We start from the raw sequence: 24,416 nt of genomic DNA, 5'->3' as shown, positions 1-24,416 counted from the left end.
TTCATTAGCGGTTTTCTGGTAAATCAGGTTTGCAAATCAGCTTCACAATTGTCCTGTCATGCTTTCAAACCCTGCCATCTGAATTCTGAAACACTTATCATTATTTCTCAAGAAAGAGATAGGAGGTCAATTAAACTCTGCTGTGAAAATTGGTTGCCGTCTGGTAGGAGATGTGACTTTTAGCACTTCTGCTCTCTTGGCAAACGCAAATCAATTGCTGCAAAGTGTCCAGCTATCATGTAGGATTTCATGCCTCTTTTAATTTTTTTTTAATCATTTATGGCCATCAGTCGACCTCAAACAAATATAGGACTGTCCAAGTCTTAAAAGGGGCTAGAAGTGCTAGGTGGTTGTTTTGTGTCATTTTCCATATGTAATTCAACATCACCACATTGATATGCTCTACTGTATGTACTGTATCACTTCAAATAGCCCCTGCAAGGATAGCTACTGTGCTTGGATTTGATTTTCAGCACACAAATTGTATAACATACCAAAACAGGCATTAAGACCAATTAAATATATCACAAAACACATGTATGTTTTTTATTTGCCTTACTGGAGTTCATATAATAAAGAAGGTACACCAGGTGGTTCTTTATGAGCATAATGTGGTATAGGATAAGGCATTGCCTAAAAACACCAGGCAAGGGCTTATTAATGATTATGAAGCAACATGGTAACAAGGGCGAAACAGTTTTCAGTTACCAACAGCAAATGAACACTCTATTATATGATTGCAGTAATGCAATAAGGTCAAAGGCTTATATCACACATCTGCAGCTGACTTAATCCTACTCACTGCCCTGCCCCAGCAGCTAATAAAAATACAACCCCCACGTCCTTACGTCACATGGCATCTCAAAGACTAAATAATCCCAGAGCATGTGAGCTCTTATTTCTATTTGAACAAAAAACTCCCAACTTCCTTCAAGTTTCTGGCTTGTACAAGGTATCATTGATTGTTCAATATAGACAGGCTTTTTCCGAATTCCACAATTCCATCACATATTGCACACTTTTTTGGTAATAAATCCTACATTTTAATTTGTATTCCTCTATAATCAGGTCTGCGGTACTATGCTAAAAAAATGCTAAGCTCTGATACAACCTGATTTGCCAGAGTTTTATCTGTCTTCTAGACTGTTCTTGATTTACAGGACCTCAGAATATCAGTTTTTGCTGCTGTTATGTGTTGAACTATAGCATTCTGGCCACAGGACAAGTAGACTTCACCCGTTCAGACTGAGTGAAGCAAGGGGCAGCTGAAAGATGGAGATAGGGTGGAGGAGGAAAGCTTGAGATGAATGTGAAGGGAGGCGTTTGAGTTCAGTTTATGTGATTATGGTGGTAATGTCACGCCGAGTACACCTAGAGGGCGCTCTACTTTTCACCTGTTCCTAGTTCCTTGTGATTATTCATGTCTTTCTGGTGTGTCTAGTTGTGTAGCCTATTTACTTCCTGCTTCTGCTCTGCTACTTGCTCAGCATTGAGGTTCAGATGTCCTTGTCCTTGTCCTTGTCCTTGTCCTTGTCCTTGTCCTTGTCCTTGTCCTTGTCCTTGTCCTTGTCCTTGTCCTTGTCCTTGTCCTTGTCCTTGTCCTTGTCCTTGTCCTTGTCCTTGTCCTTGTCCTTGTCCTTGTCCTGAGGGCATAGGTTTCTATTCGGCATTTCCTGAACTGCTGAGCCTGGGCTAACCCCCGTCTTGCCGCTACGCATAGGGTCTATTTTCGCTCTCCTGCCATTCCACGGTTCGTCGCCTCTGACTTACGTGACAGGTAAGGTGCAGCATTGTGAAATTGACTTGCTTTTGTTATCCCTCCCGAACTTCAGTTAATACCTTCCATTGGATTTGGACATGGATTAACATATAAAAACATGAATATAACAAGGTATGTACAAGACACCCACTGAGCTAGTACAGACACCCCTGGGGGACCATAGTCAAAATATGGAAAAAAGTAAATTTGCAATTTCCTGCACCTGCAAAATATTTTAATATCAAAAGTGAAAGTCTGCATTTATTGTAGCTTCTCTCCTTTAATCTAAAAAAAAGACAAAAGCAAAGGTTTTAATTTATCAACATATTTGTTTAATCTATCTCACTCTCTTTCATGTAGATTTAAAAAATGTCCCTGAAAGACATTTCTGCTTCCATTTCCTACTGTAGGTGAACATAAGGCACTTGCTTTGATCCACATCTTGCCCCAGACATTAAAACATTCCACTCACTGATAATCCCTTTCTTTCTCACAAAATTAAATTGGCATTGCCTTAATCTCCTTATTGCAAGCCTCAATATAATATTCTCTCACCCTCTGGTAGGTGGAATATTGACCTGCAAACAACTGACACACGTGACTTTAAACACTATCCCAGGATTCTCTTTTTCTGTCAGTCCTTTCGGAAATTAAGATTCTTTGTGATCAAGAGCACCTGTCATTTTTTAGATGTTTCAAAATCCAAACAAGAGTAACACACTGAAGAATACAGAAATAAAGTATTCCAACTTTTATGGCAGCAGCCATATCACTCTGCAACTCACAACTGGTAAATCACTGAAGCTAAGCAGGTGTGAGCCTTGTCGGTACCTGGATGGGAGACCTCCTTGGAAAAACAAAGGTTGCTGCTGGAAGAGGTGTAGTGGGGCCAGCAGGGGGTGCTCACCCTGTGGTCCATGTTGGTCCTAATGCCCCAGTATAGTGACAGGGACACTTTACTATAAACAGGCGCCGTCCTTCGGATGAGATGTAAAACCAAGGTACTTACTCTCTGTGGTCACAAAAAAACCCAGGGTTTTTCTCGAAAAGAGTAGGGGTGTAACCCCGGCGTCCTGGCCAAATTTCCCATTGGCCCTTACCAATCATGGCCTCCTAATAATCCCCATCTATAAATTGGCTTCATTACTCTGCTCTCCTCCCCACTAATAGCTGATGTGTGGTGAGCGTTCTGGCGCACTATGGCTGCCGTCGCATCATCCAGGTCGATGCTGCACATTGGTGGTGGTGGAGGGGAGTCCCCATTACCTGTAAAGTGCTTTGAGTGGACTGTCCAGAAAAGCGCTTTATAAGTGTAAGCAATTATTATATTATTATTTTTAAAACCACTGAGAGCTGGAGAAGGACATTGTGTGGAAAGATATGTGGTAGATTTTTCATATGTAAGCGAATGCATCATAACCAACAGATGCAAAAAAGTTTATGGAGAAAGACATGCTTGATAAGTGCATTAAACAACATTTTGTATGTAAGTCATGAGGAGCAGAGCTGTGCTTGGATCTCCTGTATAGGTAGAGCAGTATAGCAGCAGTGGAGAAGGTGGAATCAGACACAGGGAGAAAAGACAAGAGGAAGAGAGAAGATCTTACCTGGAAACAACAAGTGGAAGAATAAGCATTTTCAACATTCTCATCAGGAGCTCTCCTGGAAATTGGAAATATTTCACCTCCTGCGACAGAAAAAAAACCCACATTAGAACTGGCCGGCATAGAGAGAAATACAAAAATACCATTGCTTAATTGCTTTCTGTAGACCCATGTGACTAGTTTCCCTTTTAGAAGTTTTAGAAGTGGGTTCTGATAAGACTCAAGAGTTGCATACTTTTAAACTAGAGACCCATCACAACCCTGTCTTCAAATCCTCACAGAGCTACATAGTGAGACAAAAAATGGGGCAATGGTGAAGACTCCCGGAACCTTCTGGTTTAAAGAGCCGCAGTCCCGCTTAGGCTACAATAAATGTGACTCAATGGATGTAAAGGGCAAGGAGAGAGCAAGAAACACACTAATGTTTAGTAGCTAAGGACATAATAGGTTCATTAAGTTGATCTGAGCTCACCTTGAATGAATACCAGTAGCCTTGTGGGTCTCCGAGGTAAAAACCTCTGTCCCATAATATTCTAAATGGAATTGTATTCTAATTTGTATGAATAATAACCTGAGGAATTCTTTTCTCTCAAAGTTGGAAAAAGATCCACATTTAATACAAAAAAATAAATATGCTGATTTTGGTTTTCTACTATTAATGTCTTCTCTCCAGTTTTCTGCAACCCCCCCCCAGCTCTTCTCTCCTATTTGCACCGATAATTAGTTCTGGCTGCAGAGATGGAAAAGACTGACTCCACAGTGCTTTGCAATGAGTGGAAAGGGTTTGGCTGCCTTTTTCCTAACAAGCTGAGCCAGAATCAACACGCGTGCAGACAGCTCCAGGAACCACAGAGTCTGTTACAAGGGAGTCACATGTGTGAATGGTGAGTGTGTTTGTCCTTTGGGGGGTACAATTCAAGTGACATCATGAGCATTAAATAACGAGCAGAAAATGCCTTGACCCCTCAGTTAATGTCATCCTAAAACTGGAGTGGGTTTTCGACAGTTTTTGGACAGGGTGTTTCCAGAAACTTTTGGGTGCAGCATTTTAATCATTTTTGTACCCAAACTTATGTCACCAGGAATAACAAAACCAAGGATTAACCACCCCGAAAGGATTATGGAGTGTTTAGTGAAAATTTGGCGTAACCTGCTTGGATGAGGGCTGAGCACCTGGCCACAGGACAAGGAGGCCGGGATCCCCATGCAGCGTGAGGAGTGACCAAGGGGCAGCTGCAGAGGTGGAGATGGGGTGGAGGTGAGATGCAAAAGATATATGTGAGGGAGAGAAGGGAATCATACAGTGCCGTATTTCCCATTAGGCACAGTGCCAAGGGCCTACGAAATTGTTAGGTCGTACGAAGGAGGGAAACACCAGTGATTAATGAAAAACCCCCAAAATGAGCTGAAACAACGTGCTTGCGATCGACTCTAGGTACTCCAAATCAATAATTATACACTAGCGGCTGTTCTAGAAACTGGAAGTATCGAAGTGATGGTTGCTCGACTCGCTCCATCAATCACTTGGTTTAGCATTAGAATAGTTGAAAGTGCATCATGTCAATCGATGTAATTCAATTGGCGTTAACCACTCATTTTGCACATTTCGGAGTGAAAGTGCCTAGGGCCTATAAACACCAAAATCCAGCCCTGGGATCATGTACAGTATTTATAGTGTTTTAGGAGAGGAAATGACGTCAGGAGTGATTTCTAATTACTGACAACCAACTCTGATTGAACTTGGTTGTAGTCATCTCTTCCGCACTTTCAACTTTCAAAAGTTCCATTTTGGAGCCACCAGCAGTTTCTTTGAGCTGGTGACTCCCTGAAATCACTCCTGCACTGCAGAGGGAGAGTGAGGAAGTGGAGATGGGAGCCACTCAGTTTCAGACATGCTGTTAGATCTGTTTTGACTTACAGTACAGCAGAGTGAGGATCACTGGAGAGGGGCTGTATCTCACAAGGGTGGCAGGCTCCTGCGAGTCTCTGTTTTGCTGAGATAGAAGTGGATGACTAATCTCATCTGTACATCCCGACCCTAGGTGACATTCTGAAACTGTGTGCTACCTTCTGGGAGATTTAAGTCACATTTGGCTAGTGATATGTACTAGGCAAGGACTTAGAGTAAGAGTCTTTTACTCGTGGAGAACTTTTTACCTTTTCAGCAACATTTAATTCACACAACATGTAAGAGTTCTGTAATTCTGAAATAATTTCTGAATTTTGAAAAAAAAAATATAGGTGTGGTCTGTTGGTTTTGACAGAGCTTCTGGTATGATTTTAATGATTTAATCTCCTGCTATTTGAAAGCTCATGGCATCTACAGTATCGTGTATAGCATAGACAAAGAGATGTCTTTAATTTTTCATTTTACTGCTGAGATGATACAATAATATTTGTCTTTAACAGGGCACGGCCCCAACTAGCTCTGTTGGTAGAGCATGAGACTCACAATCTCAGGGTAGTGGATTTATGTTCCACATCGGGCGCCAGATCCTTCATGTTGGAGGTTGGGCACAAGGCTAACAATCCTGTCCCGTAAAAAACTAAATGTTACAGAAACAGCAACAGGATGTTGTTACCCCTACATGCCGGAAGGCATAACAGGCAAACATCCATCATCCATTAACAGGGCATGCAATTGTTTCATCATCTCTGAAAATCAGATCATGAGTACACAAATTCCCCTCAAGTGAAATAGATGTATTAACCGATGATTCATCCAGATTTCTCACTTTCAGTTTTTGAGGTGGGGGTTACAGTGTATTTTTTCATTTAAATTTGAAATTATAGTTGATTTCTCATTGAGAGACAGATAAGAAAAGAGGACAATATACGTGTGCCCTCCTAAACCTGCACTGACAGCTCATATCCTCTTTTCCATGCTGCAAGCAAAGACAGTAAATAGCAGAGACTGAGACTGAAGTGGCTAACTTACAGTATGACACCTGACCAAACAAGGTGGTGCTGTAAACACAACAAGAAGGAGGCATTGCTGTCTTCAAAACCACATAATTCTTGCAGCAGTTAGTCAAAATGCAAGTTGTCCCTTGAGAAATCCTGGTCATGATCAGTTAATGATTTCAGAATATTTTGCAATCTAGAAATACCAAATCAGCAGTAAAAAATTCTAATGAATGTGTGGGGGCCATTTGGCATGTTCAGCCAGTTGTGGGACTGGCAATCTAGCAGTGTGATGCTGCCTGAATCCACTTCTTTCACTATTACGAGGAAAAATCTAGGGGTGATCTAGATGAGGTGGCACGTGGGGTGCGATAGGGATGTGAGATATTTAAACATAGGAGATAGAAGAAGAAGAAAGAATCTAGCCGTCTTCCTGAATGGGGAGGAGCGGTGGCACTGTGGCTGAAAGGTTGCCGGTTCAAATCCCACAGCTGGCAGAGGAATCCTACTCCATTAGGCCCCTGAGCAAGGCTCTCAACCCCAACTGCTCCAGGGATGCTGTTTAAATGGCTGACCCCAAGCTTCTCTCTCCTTGTCTGTGTGTCTCATGGAGAGCAAGGTTGGATATGTAAAAAGATAAATTCCTAATGCAAGAAATTGTATATGGCAAATAAGGTGGTCTTATCTTATAACTTCCTCTACAAATTGCCTTTCAGCACACAGCAGTTTTCACCCCTTTGCTATCTCACATGAAAGCAGTCTAAAGAGATTCACAGATTCCAGTGCTTGACTCCTTAACAAGTAAAACAAGTGTGAAATATTCCAACAAGATGCTGCAGCCACACTTTTTCTAAGAGAAAATAATGTAGGAATTGCTAATATTTCCAGTTTGTCGAGTGAAGTTTCCAGAGATCACCTATATCGTAAACATATATACAGTAAATAGTGGATTTAATAGTACCCTGTTTAACTGCCTGTCTATTGATCTTTATTTATCTAATTTAAATGGATTACAGATAACAGCTCCATCACCCCCTCTGCCCTGGTTTTCCCTTCATCTGTGAGGTTGCCAGTTTGTTAAACAGTTTGTGAAAGCTGCTTTTCTTTAAGCAGTTGCTTTAGCATATGAGCAAAAGATGTATGCAATGGCCAGAGTTCATCTTAGTTTCCACAATATTAACCAAACTAGGGAGTGACTCCTCCTGTAAATGGGACTCCAGACTATCATAGGTATTTACCCCCCATCAGTGCCATTCCTCAGTCATACATCTCTGTGGATTGGAGCAAGTGGGCTACAGTACCTCACTCAAGATACTGCAGTAGTGTCAATCATGAGTCTATATTCTTACACACTATGCTACATCATTCCCTATATTACTTATTTTTAAACAATATATAATAATAAAATATAAAATAACAAAATAATATATTTTGGATAAGTGGCCAAGGGATTTCACAGTCTTCTTAAATATTATTGTAAAACTGTGCTGTTTTTTTTCCGGTGGAAACGTGGAGAGTATATCATCCATGTTTGAAGTTCATGCATGTTGTTTAATTTATATTACCAATTCACTGCTAACAATCCCCCACCGGTGCAGGGTTCTTCAACAAGCAGCCACCTAGCAGGCAGAACCTAATCAGGACCTAGAATCCAATGGTCACAGGCAGCACAGGGCCAGCCACAGCACACAGTGAATAGAGTCAGCAAAGTGCAGTAATATTGGGAAAATAACCCACCAATGGCGGTGGATGCCATTGTCACAGTGTGGGGTAAACAGTGAACCACAGGATGGAGCAATGAGAGGAACAGTGAACCTTCCTGGCACAGAGCAGCGGTATGAGGAGCCAGTCGCACACAGAGCAGAGGCAGGTGACAATCTCGGATTAGCTACACACTTGGCGGAGCAGAGCACCACTCCAGACTGTGACAAGAGCCACAAACACCGAAACACTGAAGAGGCAAAGAAAGGGCTCGGCTGACCCCGCCTGCCACTTGGCAACTTGGAGGACAAGGGAGCGCCAAGAAATAATGAGTTAGAAACTCAGAACTATTATAAGAACAAAATAAAATGGTAAAAAAATAAAGTGAAATTAATACAAGCAAAAAGAAGATACTGGTGAATAAAACCTCTCAAAATGATCAATGAAGAGGAACTAAAACATTGACTAATGCAAACACATGGTGCACTTCCTCTCACAACTGGAAGCAACTGGTTACATTAATGCACTACAGAATGTAGTGCACTAAGGTTCAGAGAGTTTCTGTAACCATTTGTGGTTAAACATGGAATTGTAATTTTCTGCAGCTGCATACTTTGGAAGAACAGCTACACTGAAGACAACCATCCCATTTCTAAAAATGCTATGCTTTTCTTCATTAGCATTAAAATAAGAAAAATCAGGGCACACATAAAGACATGGGAAATTTTACACAGAAGACATTTCAGGCTGGTATCCAGCCCAGGACACAAGACTGAAGCAGTGAGAGATATACATTTTCATAGGCAAGTGATTGGGATTCACTTTTTGTAACAGAATGACAAATCTTGGGGAAAGAACATAAAAAATGTTTGAAAAAAGATTACGTAGGAAGTGTAATACCATGTCACAGGATTAAACAGGAGGAAAGACATGAAAATATAGTAATAGAGTTATTATTGCTGAAATGTTCAAAGCTATGTTCGACCAAACTGTCATTTTAAAACATGTAATCTGGTAAATGCAAGCAACTGAAGCAAGGCTTGGTGCTTTTCTTTATATGCAAACCAACCATGTTCAGTCTTAGCAATTGCTACTATGAAAAAAACAAAAAATGAATAATTTAAAAACATAGCTGGTCTGTTAATATAGCTCCTGTGCTACATACAGGAAAAGGGGTTATTATAAATACATTTTAATGCATATATCAGTGGCAGTCAGCAGTTTTCCAGGGAGGGCAAATTTCTGAAGGTTTTACAGGTCATCGTCAAAGAAGTCAAAGATGGAATCTCCAGAGATATGGAGCAATTTATTAAATCACTTCCAAAACAAAGCACACTTAGACATCAAAATAAAAATGTGGCAGCCTACCAGGACCAGAGCAGTCCACTCTTGAGAAAAAGCGTTGCTTATGTACCTGCTGTCATATTGAGAAATATGAGACTGTTATGGTGACATCAGTACCAAAGCCATTGGAAATGTCTTCTGTGCCAAAGGGCTTGTCCATTCATACTGTATGCGCTGCTAGATACCTGAGTGATGGTTGTCTAAGACACAAACCACAATTATTTAATCACAAACATATTGTATAATTGCCTTGGGCCTTCATAAGACGATGATGATTAAGCATGGTCAGTTAAGACCTACATAACCTGTGAAAACACTCATGAATATAATTTGAATAATTCAATTTACACATTTAAAAGGCTTAGCACTATGGTGTTCCACAAACTCTTCCAGGATTTCCAGCATGTGTTAAAGTTGTGGACCTTTAGGTCCCTGAACCTGCCCTGGGCCTGCTGTGCCAATCAGTGTTTATATTCCACAAAGCAATGGATCACCTTTTTCTAAAATACCACTTTACATTACATAACACACATGTGTCATCTAAATTTTAAAATACTAGAGGAGATGCTGAGTTTAGTTCAAACAAGTTGAAACTGTTACGCCGCGCCCCCGGAGGACTCGTCATTCTACCTCGCCTTCCAGCACAGTTCCCAATTAGCCCATTTACCCCAGCCTATTTAATGCTGCTTCACACTCTCACCAGTGCTCAGTATTAGGTTTTCCTGTTTAGGGCTACCTCGAATTTTCACAATGAATTACTACTTGGTTTTTGGCTTCCTGACCCTGGTTTGTTCTCCGACTACGTCTCCTGGTTTCGTTTTGGTTTTGAATCTTGGCTTCCTCATGGACTATGGCTCCACTTCTGGTTTTGTTTACCGGTTTGTTTACCTTCGGCTTTCGGACCTTGGACTGTTAAATCGACTACGCCTCTGGAGGTCGTCCTAGTTTTTCTGCATAGGGTCCTCACTACTAATTTGTAACAGAAACAATGCAGATCTTCTTGCAGGATCAGATGCTAGATGGATGAATAGCCTGGAAATCGGTGGGTGATCGTACAGATGGTTTGGGAAGCATTACTGTAGAGGATTTAACGTAAGAAAGGATCTTAGAAGGAACACCTTTGAGAGAAACAGACTCATGCATGTATATTACAAACCTGTATATTAAATCTTTCAGGTTTATGGTGTGATAGCTAAGTCATATACATATGATATATTGTATGTCATGTGTGTGAAATACATTAACTACTGTATGTCATGCTGATGGGCCTACTAAGTTTAAATTAAGTCTGTAGCTGCAAATTTTGATCTTGTATACACAAAAGGCAGAATGAGTAGTTCAATTACATAGTTCTGCCACTCTCAGTATTGTGAAATGGCAAAAGCTAATTAATTTCCATCCTCAAGGTCTGAAAGATCTTGCTGCATTCAGAACAAGACATTGCCTTAATTTAATCTTGGACTTTGATAACATTAGAAACATGACATACTTGAAATTAATGCGGTTTACAGCAGATTGAAACAGTTCATTGTATTAATAAAAGGGCAATGATAATCCCAGTCTATGTTTAAATAGAAAATGATATAATCAAATTTTATTCCCAGGATTTTATTTCTCTGTTTATTTCAGAGCCTGCTGTGTGTGTAATTAAGTTTTTTTTCTGATGCATTAACCATTAATCAGAAAAACAATAAAGCTTGCATACATACAAAAACAAATAGCACAAAATAAGACTTGAGTGCTGTGAAATGAGGAGGTGAAGTATCTTCCTTGAAGATTAATTAGCTTCCCCACCACTCTTCGAGGAGTATTAAAAAAGTAAAAAAGGTAAAAGTAAAAGGTAACAGGAGACACTTGTACTGGACCTGTTAGTTACAGTACTGTATATGTCATGATTGTAGTCCCTCCCCCTTAAGGGCACTCCGGCTCGTTCACTTTTTAGTTGATTTTGTGCACCTCCCTGTTCCTGCCTTCCTACAAAAGCCAGACGCTCACTCTGTTACGGGCTCCGCATTGGTTTCCTGAACCAGCCGAGTCCGGGACCTGGAGCGCCTGATTCCCTTCCCCCTTTTTTCCTCCCCGACCCCTCGCTGGATCCCGCTCCGGCTTTTAACTTTGTCTTGTTCGTCTTGGATTGATAACCTGGCTCTGGACATTTGCCACACTACGGATTTCCCTTTGGACTCCCTTTTGGACTGTTCGCCCTGGACCACGCCCTAACCCCCACCCCGTTCGTCCACCAGTCCTGAAAGACGCTTCGTAACAGTATATAACTATCAAACTTTGGAGGTCTGTTAATCAGTTACATTGGAACAGTTACAATTAAGAGTTTGAGAGGAGCCCATTCTGCCCATCTAACCCATTTGGTCAAAGAAGCCTAAGAAGTTCACTGGGTTGGCTTTGGCAGTGATGTTGAGTTATTGGCAATACTATCTCAATGCTTGTCAATACTTTTTCAATGCCATTCATCTTAAATTCTTCAATGACAAACAAGGTCAGCAAAAAAAGTGGGGCCTTGTCAGTTTTTTTAATCTCAGAGTCCTCCCCCTGCACTGGGAGAAAAACTGCTAATGGTCGACCTTGCTGCTGATCTGTCTCCACTCCTTTTCTCCTGTTCAGTGTGTTATCCTCACTTAGTCATAATTCACTACCCCTAAACGCTAAGATTAGGGAATAATGTAATGCACACTGCGATGTTAATTCTCTCTTTATTCTCTTGTCATTTCCTGTGTTATAAGCTTTACTACAGCTACACAGTGGTGTAGCTTAGGTGAAGAGCATTACCAACATTACCAAATCCATTACTGTTATGGTCCTATTTTTATGCCAAAAGTTAAAGACTAAAGGGTGGAAGAAGAACTGAATTAGATCATTTATAGCTCAGATCAAAGGACACCAAGAATATCCTAGAGGATCACTCTGCTCTAAGAAGACAACCATTCAAAGAAACCCAAACTGATATTGACAAAAAAAGAAGAGGATTTAACCCTCAATACTGAGTGAGGAGGAAAGGGTGACCCAGAAATATATAGCCCCAAACAAAGACACATCGGAAGGACAAGCAAAGCACAGGGAAACTAGGGACAGGACAGAGTAGGATCGCCCTCTAGCTGTAGAGGGTGTGACAGTACCCTCCCTTCACCGGCAGCTCCTGAAGCCCAAAAAACAAATGACCTGCACAGCACTGGAGAGAGGAAAAACCTCATTTAACTGAAAGGAAAACTCTGGAAGTCCACGGCTGAGAGCTACCCCCTCCTCCGGGGTAAAAACCTTTATTGGGTAGAGGAAGGGGGGGCCGGGCGGGGCTCTGTGGAGCGAGACAAAAAAGATGTACAAAAGCACACACAACAAAAATAAACCTGAGAGACCAGGCAACAAACCACACACAACAGATAGGAACCAAGAGTTCCGAGAAACAGGGGTAAGGGGGACCAGAGAACAGGGAAACCAGGAAGTGAAAAACCAAAACACCAAGAGAAAAACACAGTAACATAAAAAAAACCCAGGAACAAAAATAGAAAAACATTGCACACTGGGCAAAAAACACGCTCAACATTCTGTCACAGATGCCGGGAGGTGACAACCCGAGGAAAGCCATGTATTCGTATACGGATGTCGAAAAGGCATACTGCTGAATGACCCGCTCACAGGCACGGATGTAGGGGGGTGGCTGATGGCTTAGCATTCTGTCATGGATGTAGAAAAGGCATGCCGTGGAATGGCAGGACAGCGAAAAAAGACCCTATGCGTAGTGGTGAAACAGAGGGTTAGCCAGGGCTCAGCTGGTCAGACAATGTCGGGTAGAAACCTATGCCCTCAAGCCACAGAAGAGACGACCTGGTGCTAGGCGGGTCAAGATATCCGAACCCTCAATGTTGAGCGAGGAGGAAAGGGTGACCTGGAAATATATAGCCCCAAACAAAGACACACCGGAAGGACAAGCAAAGCATAGGGAAACTAGGGACAGGACAGAGTAGGAGCACCCTCTAGCTGTAAAGGGTGTGACAAACACAAGATATCTGGTTTAACATTTAATGCAGAAAATTAGAAAATGTGGCATCTAGTGAGAAGCAAAGACTGAATAGTTTTATTTTTTATAATACTGAGCAATTCTGTTTTCAACCCTTACTTTTTGTTGCAAAGTCTAGAGCATATCTAGATCTCAGAGAAAAAACACAATTCAGCTATGAGGTTCATTAAGATAATATGGATTTTTGTGAGTAATTTTGTTTTTATGCTGTGTTATCAAAACCTTCTTAGAGAATAAGAATGAACTCCTTCAACGTTCCCATAAAGATGAAAGCTTGCTAAATGCTTTGGCATCAGCTTGAATTTCTCCTGTCATTTCTGCTGTCTTAGGGCCAGTTTGGAGCAGCAGGGCAGGGAACACAAGCGAGGAGAGCTGATAATAACAGCTAAAGAGCTTTTCTATTCTGCATTATGAAGGGAAAGCTTAGTTTTCAGTTTAAGTGGAGGATCAGCAGAGCACTGGTGAGTGACGCAGAGTGAGTGAGAGGGAGAAGGTAAGGCATTAGAGTAAAAAACTCATTAAATTGTCAAGCATACAAGGTAAATTAAGTGCTGGAAAGCATGACAGTCTGCTATATACAGTATATCAAAGTTGACCTTAATTGAAAATATGTTCTAGCAATAGTTTCTTTCATGAGTAAAATCTCAATCACAGTACATCACTATATTCATGCTTTTAATATTAAGAAAATAATTAATGTTTTATTTCATGTAATCAGTCTAAGGGTTCAATAGTCAAAGAAGAGGCTAGTGGATTGCATCAGAAAACACCAGGCATATATACAATTTCTAATTTTCATTTCCAAACCACTGCAATGCAGACTAATATAAACCTCCAAGGATCGTTAGCTCCACGCTTTCACAAACATGTCTTCAACTTTCATTGCTACTTTCTCTTTTTTACACAAATCTATGACTCACCCTTCACCTCTAACCTGTAGCTAGCCAAAACAACCTAGAAACCCCAAACCTCAAAAAGCACAGAAAAAAAAACATCTTTCATGTTCTGAAATCAATTCCTTTCAATTTACAGGAAATTTTGCTGTTAACAAAAAACAGCGTGCTCGTTCTGTGTCCAAAACCCACCAAGCTTTTGTTTGGTAATAATCCCAGTTTCATCTGTGGATGATTCTCATAGGTCTCACATAAAGATAATTTACTAATTTATGATGAGTCATCAGCCTTATTCCTAAAGGAGGAGAGTGTATAATCAGAGGGCTGCTGTGCAACATTTATTTAATGTTTTAGTACAAATGCAAAAGAACAAGAACCTAAATACAAAATATTGAATTGTGCATTGTAAAAATAATCTTTAAAACAAGAAGTACCTAATCTGTCAACATTCATTCATTTAATACAATTTATACATTGATTTATTCCTAGATATTACAAAACAACAAAATCACCAAGTTGTCATATTAGATACCTGTCTATGCAGTCTTAAATATAAGTAAATATATATTGTTAACATAGAATGCTCTTGTTATTTGAAGAGAAACTCCAGGGGTTTAGGCTTCTTGACTAGGATGGTCACACACGTTAATAGAACAGTTTAGAAACTGGGTGAAAGAGGCACAAGGATCTTGTGTGGCAGTTGCTTCTCAGAAATCATAAGACAATAAGTTGGTTCACAGTAAAGTATTCCAATCTAAATCTCACACTGTATGGTAGCCTTCAATACAGGGCAGCCTACAAGCGAAGGCTGGGAAACTAACCAGGTCAAGACTTTGTATTAAGGCTACAGTCGCCACTAATTACCCTACTGAACCTACACAGGCTTTAGGCATATTAAGATGGCAAGCCCTTATCTAAAGTTGCAGCATTAAGTGGTCATCCTCTGCTTTTGTGCAACAGGGAAGTCCAATACATGTGCATTCCTGGCAGAGGAAAAGCACTGCATACACTCTCTTTACTGAGCATAATACGTAAGCATTTTGAAATCATATGCGTACACTATTTCATATTGCACAGTCCTTAAAATGATCATTTATCAGAGTTCACAAATTGTGCATTATATCAGGCACACATGAAAGACATGAGGATATCAGCAGTTTAAAAACCATTTGATTCTCTGTCCCAGCCATTCTGCTTCTATAATCTCGATGGCAAAGAACTAAGGCAGCAGTGTGGAGGTCAGTTGCTCACTGATTAAGAGATCTGACAGCGGATCTATTACCGCTAATGGGGGAGCTACCAACCGTTCAGCAGAAACAAAGCAGCTGGTGAAGAGATGCTTCTCTAATCCAGCCGTCTGCGCGCAGACACAGGAATCAGGTTACCCATAACTGCCCCATTCCACTAACGGAGACTGACAGCAGGTGACAGAACATTCTCTGTGCCTGAAAGCATCTGATATCCCACTGCTCTTCACCATTAAGCTTGCACAACAATCCATAAACAGGCCTTTAGCAAAAAAAAAACACTCTTTAAGTTTAGGGACCCAAATGTCTTCTGGTTTCTGCTCTAGCAAAATTCTTAGCTATGTAGTTTAATCTCTTACTGTGCCAATGAATAGTAAATTCGAGCTTTTTATTGCTTTAGTCTCTAAAACAGTATGTTTAAATAGACCATAACTATTTCAATAGACCATTTTTTTTAAGCAGGAAACAAAACGTTATGATTAAGCTATAGACAAACTCTTAACTCAAACATGTTGACTCAGTGACAACAAATGTCTGGTTGGCTTGGGGAGCATGAGACAGAGTTGAGCATTTTCTCTGGACAAAGTTATCCTCAATCCTATTGAACAATGGTGGAATTAGTGGAATGTGTAGTTCAAATCCACAAACCGCATCTCAACACAACACTCATTAAAATCTCAATTGAGGTGATCCTGCCAGAAGAATAAAATTGGCCTGCCAAAATTTCACAACCTCGAGGAGTACTTGCCTGCTCATAACAGCATACTGTAAGAATGGTTACATCTGAGAAACCAATTGGCATGTCTAACTAATTTGGCAATTAGTAGCTAATTTATCTAAGGATCTCATCCAGCTGTTTCTTGAAAGAAGTCAGGGTATCAACTTCCAAGCTAGGTAGATTGTTCCATATTCCTTTAACTCTTTGCATAAAGAGTTGTATCCTTTTCAAGTCATTCTTATTGCTTATAGAGACCCAACACATTATTTAATCATTCTGACCGGTTTTCTTGTTCAATGAAAGATTCAAAGAAGCAATTGTCATGGGGGACCTACAAGAACCAAACCCAGAAAAAATCAAAACTTCAAACCATGAGCCAAGAGCAAGTTTTAAAATGGTAACTGATGGACAGGTGGAAAGTTTCCGTAGGGACGTAGCAAGAAACTGATGGAAAACAGTTCAGAATCAAATATTGGAATGTAAAGTATGAGTGGAGAATGGTTTGAATTGTATCGTTGGATTAAATTTATTTTGGACCAATAAGTTCAGAAACCATATCTTAAGTGTTGAAAATGGCACATCTTAAATGTGATTTTTTATATTAATGAAATACCTTAAAATGTTTCCTGAATTGTATTATGTAGTTTTAGTCTAGGTATTTCTTATTTCTCTGTGAATGTAAAGTCCATGCTGAATTTTGAGTATTGTGGGTAATGCTGTTGCACCTTTGAGCACAAGCTACTTAAATGGTGGGTTTTAATAAACTAACTGGCATTGAGCTCACATTGTGAATCTGTTGACATCCTTCAGCTGCTTGGCATAATGAATGGTCCACTGGTTTGTTGGGCTTTTGTTCCAACCAGCTTCTCACTTACTTTAGTCACACTTTATTTTAATTAAACCAATTATTTCCTTAATAATCAAAATTAAAGTGGTAATGTGCTAAATTAGCTGTTTTGATAGATACCTGTCAAATCTGGTCTCAGCATGACCAGTGCTGAGGACTGCTGCTGCCGATTTTGTCTGATCAAGTCAGCCAGATAATATGGCTATTTTGTTATTACATTGGTATGATTCAGGAGATGAATATAAATACACAGCCTGTGACTGTGGCACATAAATGTCACTCAGACTCTTCCATGACCAAGATGATTTTTTGAATCCCTGGACTGGTTATAAAACGTTTCCTTCCTATCACTACACTATACAGTAAGTCATAAAAGGTTTGAGCTGAGAGCAAATTGCTCTTGCCTGATTCCTCAACTAAACAACTCCAGACCAAACTGAAATCCTTAACACTAGAGAAAGTCTCCAGGGCCTCCATTAAAATGAATACTGATGCATAATCAAGCAATCACAGAAAGAGACCTATTAATTTAATCGTTGACTTGAGAAAAAACTTTTTATCACTGAATATTTAATCAGTCAGGTTCTCCATATTAAACACCAGTTTAAAACTGCCAAAACCACGACAACAACAACAACAACAACAACAACAACAACAACAACAACAACAACAAAAACAATACCTTAGGAAAAAGCACAGTAAATTAAAAACTGCCAAGACTCTATGGTTTTGTAATCTTGCATGTTTTATATTACATTGGTATGTGTTTAAATCTCTTGGGATGTTGTTTTAGGATGAAAACACGTTTTAATAATGGATGCGAATAATAACTTACAAGACCTTGCAGCATTAACTTCTGCCGTTAAGCCACGTCTCAAACAGTATCTTCCGACAGCACTGCACACACATTTATTAATACTGAATTTCAATTCTGTCCTAGGCCGAGAACAAGGTCTTAGGCCTCCAGAGATATACTGTATGTCTGCAGCAAACTGAAAATATCTGAAAGAGTCTATATCAAATATTTAAGAGTATTTCTTTAATGTAAACCCAAGAAATGTGTGTTAAGGAAAACTGAGAAACGACCTTGCCAGAAGACCATCAACATTAACTGTGAAATTGAAACGTTCTATTTACCCTGAACTGCTTTCCCTCCACTGTACTTTTTAAATCCTCAGGATGTAGATTGTAGCATTGTTCATCTACATACATTAAAATAGTTAGTGCTGGAGACAGAACAGCTAAAGAAAAGAATACAAAATTATGAAAAACATTTCTTTTTCATTCCCTTCACAGTAACCTTCCGTGTTCATGACATGGCTTTTAGCATTTATCGCACTAAATAAATTAAAATAGATAATGCTGAGTTTCTGCCATCTGGTGTAAGACAAATAAATACTTCTTCTATTTTATTGCAAATAGTGCTAAGTTAAGTTTTTTAATTGGCAAACCCCGGTCTGTTGGCTCAGTTCCATTCTGGGCTTGAACTATCTGGTTTACGTAAAAGTTTCATTCTAATTCAATTGGTGAAGGGACTTCTTCTTTCTCCCCCTGACCTGCTGTGTAGAGAAGGTGCTAGTGCATAATGATTCCCACACATCACCCAGGTAGGGTTGCATAAGATAATGGATTAAGTTGGTGCCCTCCTATTTGTACAGTACATTTGTGAAAAAAAAAGCTGTAAATAAATGCAAGGAATTATTAATAATATAAAATATACTATTAATACTATCACAACAAATGACTCTAGTTTTACTATTTCTGATTTACTAGTTTTTCCGAGACCAACACTTTGCTGACCAGATAATCTGAATTATCTGGATTCAGAATTTTCAGAATATCTGGAACTGATTTTTTTTAATTCACAGGCAATTCGCTCATTGAATGCTGTTCTTTTCATTTTTAGATAGCCTACAGGCTAAATTGAACCTTGTCCTACCAACAGGAACCAAAAGTCATTTGATATAACAGACTTTCTGCGCAAGAAAAAGCTAAGATGTCCAGACTCTTGAGTATGTGTTCAAAGATAATGGAGCAGCCACTTGAGCAGAGCTTTCAAACTGCTTACATGAAGAGTATTTGGAGACTAGCTGTTAGTATCTAATGTCTTCAAACAGTCAGTTTGAGTACCTCATTAGACTTAACAAAATGAGCTAATTTAGTCCCATACTGAAACAAATTAGTTCAAAATAAATGAGTAATGGTTAAAAGTGGACCATGCCAAATTATATGGGTTCAGTGTAATTGTGAAGGGAGTAAATTTACTTTTTTTGTGGTGTAGTTGTGTGGGTTTCTGTAGGGATGATGTGAAATGAATATGTGTTGGTAGATGTTTGTTATGTAATGTAATCTTTATTTGTAATGTAATATGTACTCACACTGTTTTATGTTTTGTAAGTTTCTGTGTGTATAAAACATAGCTCCTGTAATGCATGACAAGGTTTTGTCATAGGATATTTCACAAGGTTCCCTTAAAGGTGGAATTCTGTTTCCCTGTGTCTTCTGGAATCAACCCATTTTCAAGCAGCTGCTGATTTGCTGAGTACTGAGTTTGGAAATATTAATTCATGGAATAAATCCCCTAGTAAAATTGCACAGGGCAATATTTCAAGATCTTTAATCCATCTTGACATTGTAACAGAATTACTCAAGACATAACGAAAATGATGAGTCCCAAATGGCTTAAATGGACTGTGTTAGTGGTGTTTTTAATACTACTATTATTGCCTTTAAATATATATGTTTTCTGTCTCTTCTGGCTCACGTCACTGAAGAATTATGGTTTGACCAATATTCCAAAAACTAATTTTATTATTAACCCTGTTAACCAGGATCATTTAAATAATTTAATGTAACACTTTAACACATTTCTTGAGTCTAGATTTAAATTCCAAATACTATAGGCACATGACGAGAGAACTGGACCTCACTACAGTTATGTGTGTAAAAGGGCATCTCATACAGTAGAAAAATATATTTCCTGATGTGTGTTCTGTCACAGCAGGATAGAAGTTACCTCAATGTTTCTAGTGAGCTGAATTACATCTTTGATAAAATGATGGTGTAGCAAATCTACGGGTAGACAAGCTCTTATTCACTGTTTGCAGAACCAAGCCAGCAATTTGAAGATAAGTAGCAGAAAAAGCAAAGTGCAGAATAAAAGGAGACAAGAAAAAAGCAGGAATCTTTCCTGAAGTCCAGATTGTCCTAAACTTGTCAATGAGGTTAAAAGAATTACTGAGAGTTATATGCAACCCCTACATACACACATAATACAGTATATATCAGGTCCTGAGATAAGCCTCTTTATTGATCGGGAGTACTGTTTGGCTGAAACACTTAAAATTTCAAAGGTCTGTACCCTCTAGTACAGGAGCTAGTACTTAGAGTGATAAAGCTCTTGCAAAAACCACAGAAAACCTCTCCTCACAACCTTTTCCAAACAGGACACCCCTGGAACTGTCCTTCAATCCTGTAGTCTCATGTGCAAAGAAGCAAAGAAGCAACAGTCCAGAGCAAAATGCATTAACACATTAAGGTGTAAAGAAGATGCTGGCAGTTCTCCTGCTTGATTAAGTCTAATTGTCATTAGGTGTCCTGGGCATGTAGCTTGGAACGATTTCAATCAGGACTGAAAAGAACAGTGAGGAACATTCCTGCCATAACATTCTTACTTTCGTTATTACGAGGCGACAGCACAACAGGCAACATATAGTAGATCAAAAAGTTTGACTGGTTAAAAAAATGTAATTTTATATCAGAAAATATGTTGTCACCTGGCCTGCGGAATGTTTTACATCTGGAAGGTGACAGGATAATTAGAGTATGTATTAGCCAGACCTATCAGTCATACAGTTTAACACTGTATGAGGAGGTGAACTGATATTAAGCTAAAAGAAAATCTACGGTACTTTGAAGAAGTCTACTAAAAGCAAAGGCACAAAAACACAGGAGAGTATCCTATCAAATTTGGTTGTTGGGAAAATGGTAGATACTGTGTGTCTAGAATATAGTGTAAGTAATCAGAGCATGTTGAAAAAGTGATGGAATATGTTGGGAAAACAAAGACTTAAGTTCAGACCGATGCAGGAAGGTAGAAAACGAGATTTAGAGTGGTACATTTCCCTCAGGTTCTACCTTTCCTTAATACTATACACCCACTGTATAGACGAGATGAGAGCAACATTGTACATTAGTATTGTACCTCAGGTACAAGACTTCTGTGGCCCTTGAGTACCTATTATATGTACTGGGGTATGTACAGTAAATGAGAGTGGAAGGAATGCAGTATTTCCATTTGATTATAACTGCTGGGATATAACTTCAATTGCCACTTAAAATGAAATAATAGACCTTGCATTGGGAGTTTTTGGACCAGAAGAATCTGAAAATCCCATTTGCCAAGCTCTATTACGTTTAAAGTACAGAAGAGACAAGAATGATCATGCCAGCCAGGATAAATGTGTTGAGTATAAGTAATGTGAGAAAATTGCAGTGATGCCGCATGGTAACTATTGTGCAGGTTTGCCTATGCAAAAAAATTAAGTTACTGTGTGACTTTGCTACTATAAAAGTGGAAGAAATGCAAGATATACAGTACAAGTTTCTTTTAGCTCTCTATGGATTTTATGATTACGTTTTTGAAGCTGCAGATAAGAATCCTGTGGTTTAAAATAACAGAACCCAGTGAAAATGTCCTATTGTACTGGGTTATGTAACTGTGGAAGTGCATCATAATAAATTGTACAACGGCCTTACAGATTTAACATAATGAGCTATACTGCTGTGAAAATGTGTTGCATCAAGGTGTCCATCCGTTGTGGAAATCTGCTGTACTGATTTGATAAACTGGTCTGCAAAGTCACCTTGATAAACTGTAAAAATGCATTTCCAATAGTTCATGGCTGTTTCATGTTTAAGGTGTCTTTAAGAAGTCAAATAGAAGAAACCCTTGAACTGCATAAGGAAAAGATGAAGCGGTTACTTGCTGGTGTAGAAAGGTAAAATTGTAATTGAAGTAATTAAAAAAAGTTATGGAATTCTTGGAGAACACAGACAAACTTGATCTTTTCAGGATTTAATTATAGAGTTTTCCCCTTTAACACTTAGTCTAGATAGAATAGGAAACCTGAATAAAGTCTTTGCAATTTAAAAAATATATTTCCTTCTATTTTCAATTTGCTGTTAACACACAATGCTAAAAAGCTCCTTGTTAAAGTGCAATTACTTAGGGCATTTCTGTGTGATTGCATGGTAATCTATTCCACTCAAAGCAATGGCCTGCTCTTTATTTTTAGAAATAATTAAAAAATGACAAGTTTGAATTCAATTTTGTACTCTGCTTTTATTGGAAATTAAGTTTGTAACAAAATATTCCAGCAGGTGCTCATCGAGGAAGGCTTTTACAGCATTCTTCCCCTTTTTGTCATTCATTTTCATGAGCCATCTTGTACTTTTTCATTTTCTTAAAAGCTGCATTTGTGTTGAAAAAATAATACCCTGTGCTGTTTTAAATGGGTAACATGAATGGTGTGTCAATACCACAATCTCCTCTCATACCTAAGATGAGAGTACATTTTTCAATACGTTTGAGACAGATGCTCAAATTGCAATCCTATATTCCATGTAAGTTGGCAGACATAATAGGTCAAAAGCAAAATAAGACAGGAAATTTAAACCAATAGAAATATGTGATTAGGAAGCGCATAAAATATGTTGAGATATGACAGAGCCTATATGAGGAAGAAAGAGAGAAGAAGGAACCCGGCTCTAAAGGGACTCCTCATTGCAAAAAGGTGGGCAGACTGACCTGCTCAGAGAGGTGCCGTGTACGGAGGAAGAACCCCAGCAGACATCCGATGATGACGGAGAGGACAGACAGAATCAGCAGCCCGTTCCTTTTACACACGTCCTTCACTCGCACCCACACGGCATCCAACGCAACAGCCATTGTGACACCCCAGCCTGGGCAAAATCAATACCCCATATATAGATAGCAGAGTCCAGGTGGAATATAGACAGAGAGAGACAGAAAGAGAGAGAGGGAAAAAAGTGATGGACACGAACAAGGCAGCCCGAGATCCCCTCTTCCAAAGCACTTACGGCTTTTCAACCAAGCAGCTCTCTCTGGCTGTACAGGACTAAGGAGATCATCACACTTTCCAGGCACATTCCCCTGCCCCACCTACCCCAGGCCACCCCCAGTTCTGCAGCTCTGCCAATAGAGGGCCTGCAACAGCTGGCATTATTGTCCTCCGGGTTAATACCACCAATCCTATTAGCAGGCACTACAGCAATGGGGTCTGAAGCTGGATTAAGGAGCTCTGAACAATTGGACAGAGGATTGCTCCAAATAAACACAGGGGGGAATGGGCAGAGCAATAGAGAAGTAAATAAACATGTGTACAAAAATAAGTCAATGGAATGGACCTGGGAGCTAGCGGGGTTGAGGGCAAAGGTCTCCAGGTACTGCAACTGCAGAACAGCTTTCCCTGATCCCTCTTATACTATTAAGCGACATACACACTGGGGAGAGATATTGTACATCAGCATGGAATGCTGGGACAGTTCACATCTGCCACTCTTCCTTTGTTTATTGAGAGAGACAAGACCAAGGACAACAGGCAAGGCTTGAAAAAAGCCAACAGACACCATCAATTATGGATTGTGAAATTATAAACTAAGCTTACATCTTAATGGAGAACAAATGGAAATATATGGACACAATATGTTGAAAATGTCTTCTTTTAAATGAATGCGTTGTAACAGTCGCAATTAGTAATAAAGATGAAATTGGATATGGGTATCTAGGCATACATTATGACTCAGACCACTGAAATAGAATGGATTTTTAATTCAATATGGAAAAAGCAGAGGAATAAACTACCACAAACATAATCAGAAGAAGAATGATATTTCTACATTTCTATAACCACACCAACAGGAATATAAATGATCTCCATAAATTGACATCCATATGGGTCTTTTCAGCTCTTTTTGGTGCTTTTGTCATTTCAGTAGACAAGATGGGCTTCAGAAACGTTTCCACATAGACTCCCATTACAGCTGTGCTGGCTAGAGTGAAATGGGTCCAAGGGCCTAAATTCTAACTTCACTTCAGGAAGGGTTTGCTGTGCACTTTCTCATACCCACCTGCTGTTTGTCTGCATGAGTATCTTCTTTCTCCACATAACAGTTGATTTTCAAAGCCTTTCTCTGCAGAACACTCACCTCTCCAACTCCCCCCAATCATCAGGAAGTAATTGGAAACGTTCAAAGGTTCACATCCAGCAAGATGTGATATAGATCATAAAAAAATGAAACAAAGGCTTTTTCTCCCTTTACAAATGTGATTTGGTCATTCTGCCTA

The 24,416-nt window shown here is 39.5% G+C and overlaps 1 protein-coding gene across 1 annotated transcript in view; it reads right to left on the bottom strand.

The window, feature by feature from the left end:
* The window catches only part of slc1a7a (solute carrier family 1 member 7a), a 51,067-nt gene extending 27,895 nt beyond the window's left edge, over nucleotides 1-23,172 (bottom strand). The window contains exons 1-2 of the mRNA XM_088598659.1: nucleotides 22,857-23,172; nucleotides 3,367-3,446 (exon numbers count right to left, since the gene is read on the bottom strand). Coding sequence (XP_088454785.1) covers nucleotides 3,367-3,446; nucleotides 22,857-22,997 — 221 coding nt within the window. The 5' untranslated portion in view covers nucleotides 22,998-23,172. The remainder of the gene's footprint in view (nucleotides 1-3,366; nucleotides 3,447-22,856) is intronic.
* Nucleotides 23,173-24,416: the final 1,244 nt, after the last annotated feature.

The sequence above is a fragment of the Lepisosteus platostomus genome, chromosome 11 (assembly GCF_059453375.1).
Source record: "Lepisosteus platostomus isolate fLepPlt1 chromosome 11, fLepPlt1.hap1, whole genome shotgun sequence".
NCBI classification, from domain to species: domain Eukaryota; kingdom Metazoa; phylum Chordata; class Actinopteri; order Semionotiformes; family Lepisosteidae; genus Lepisosteus; species Lepisosteus platostomus.
This window is presented reverse-complemented; position numbering and strand designations above follow the sequence as displayed.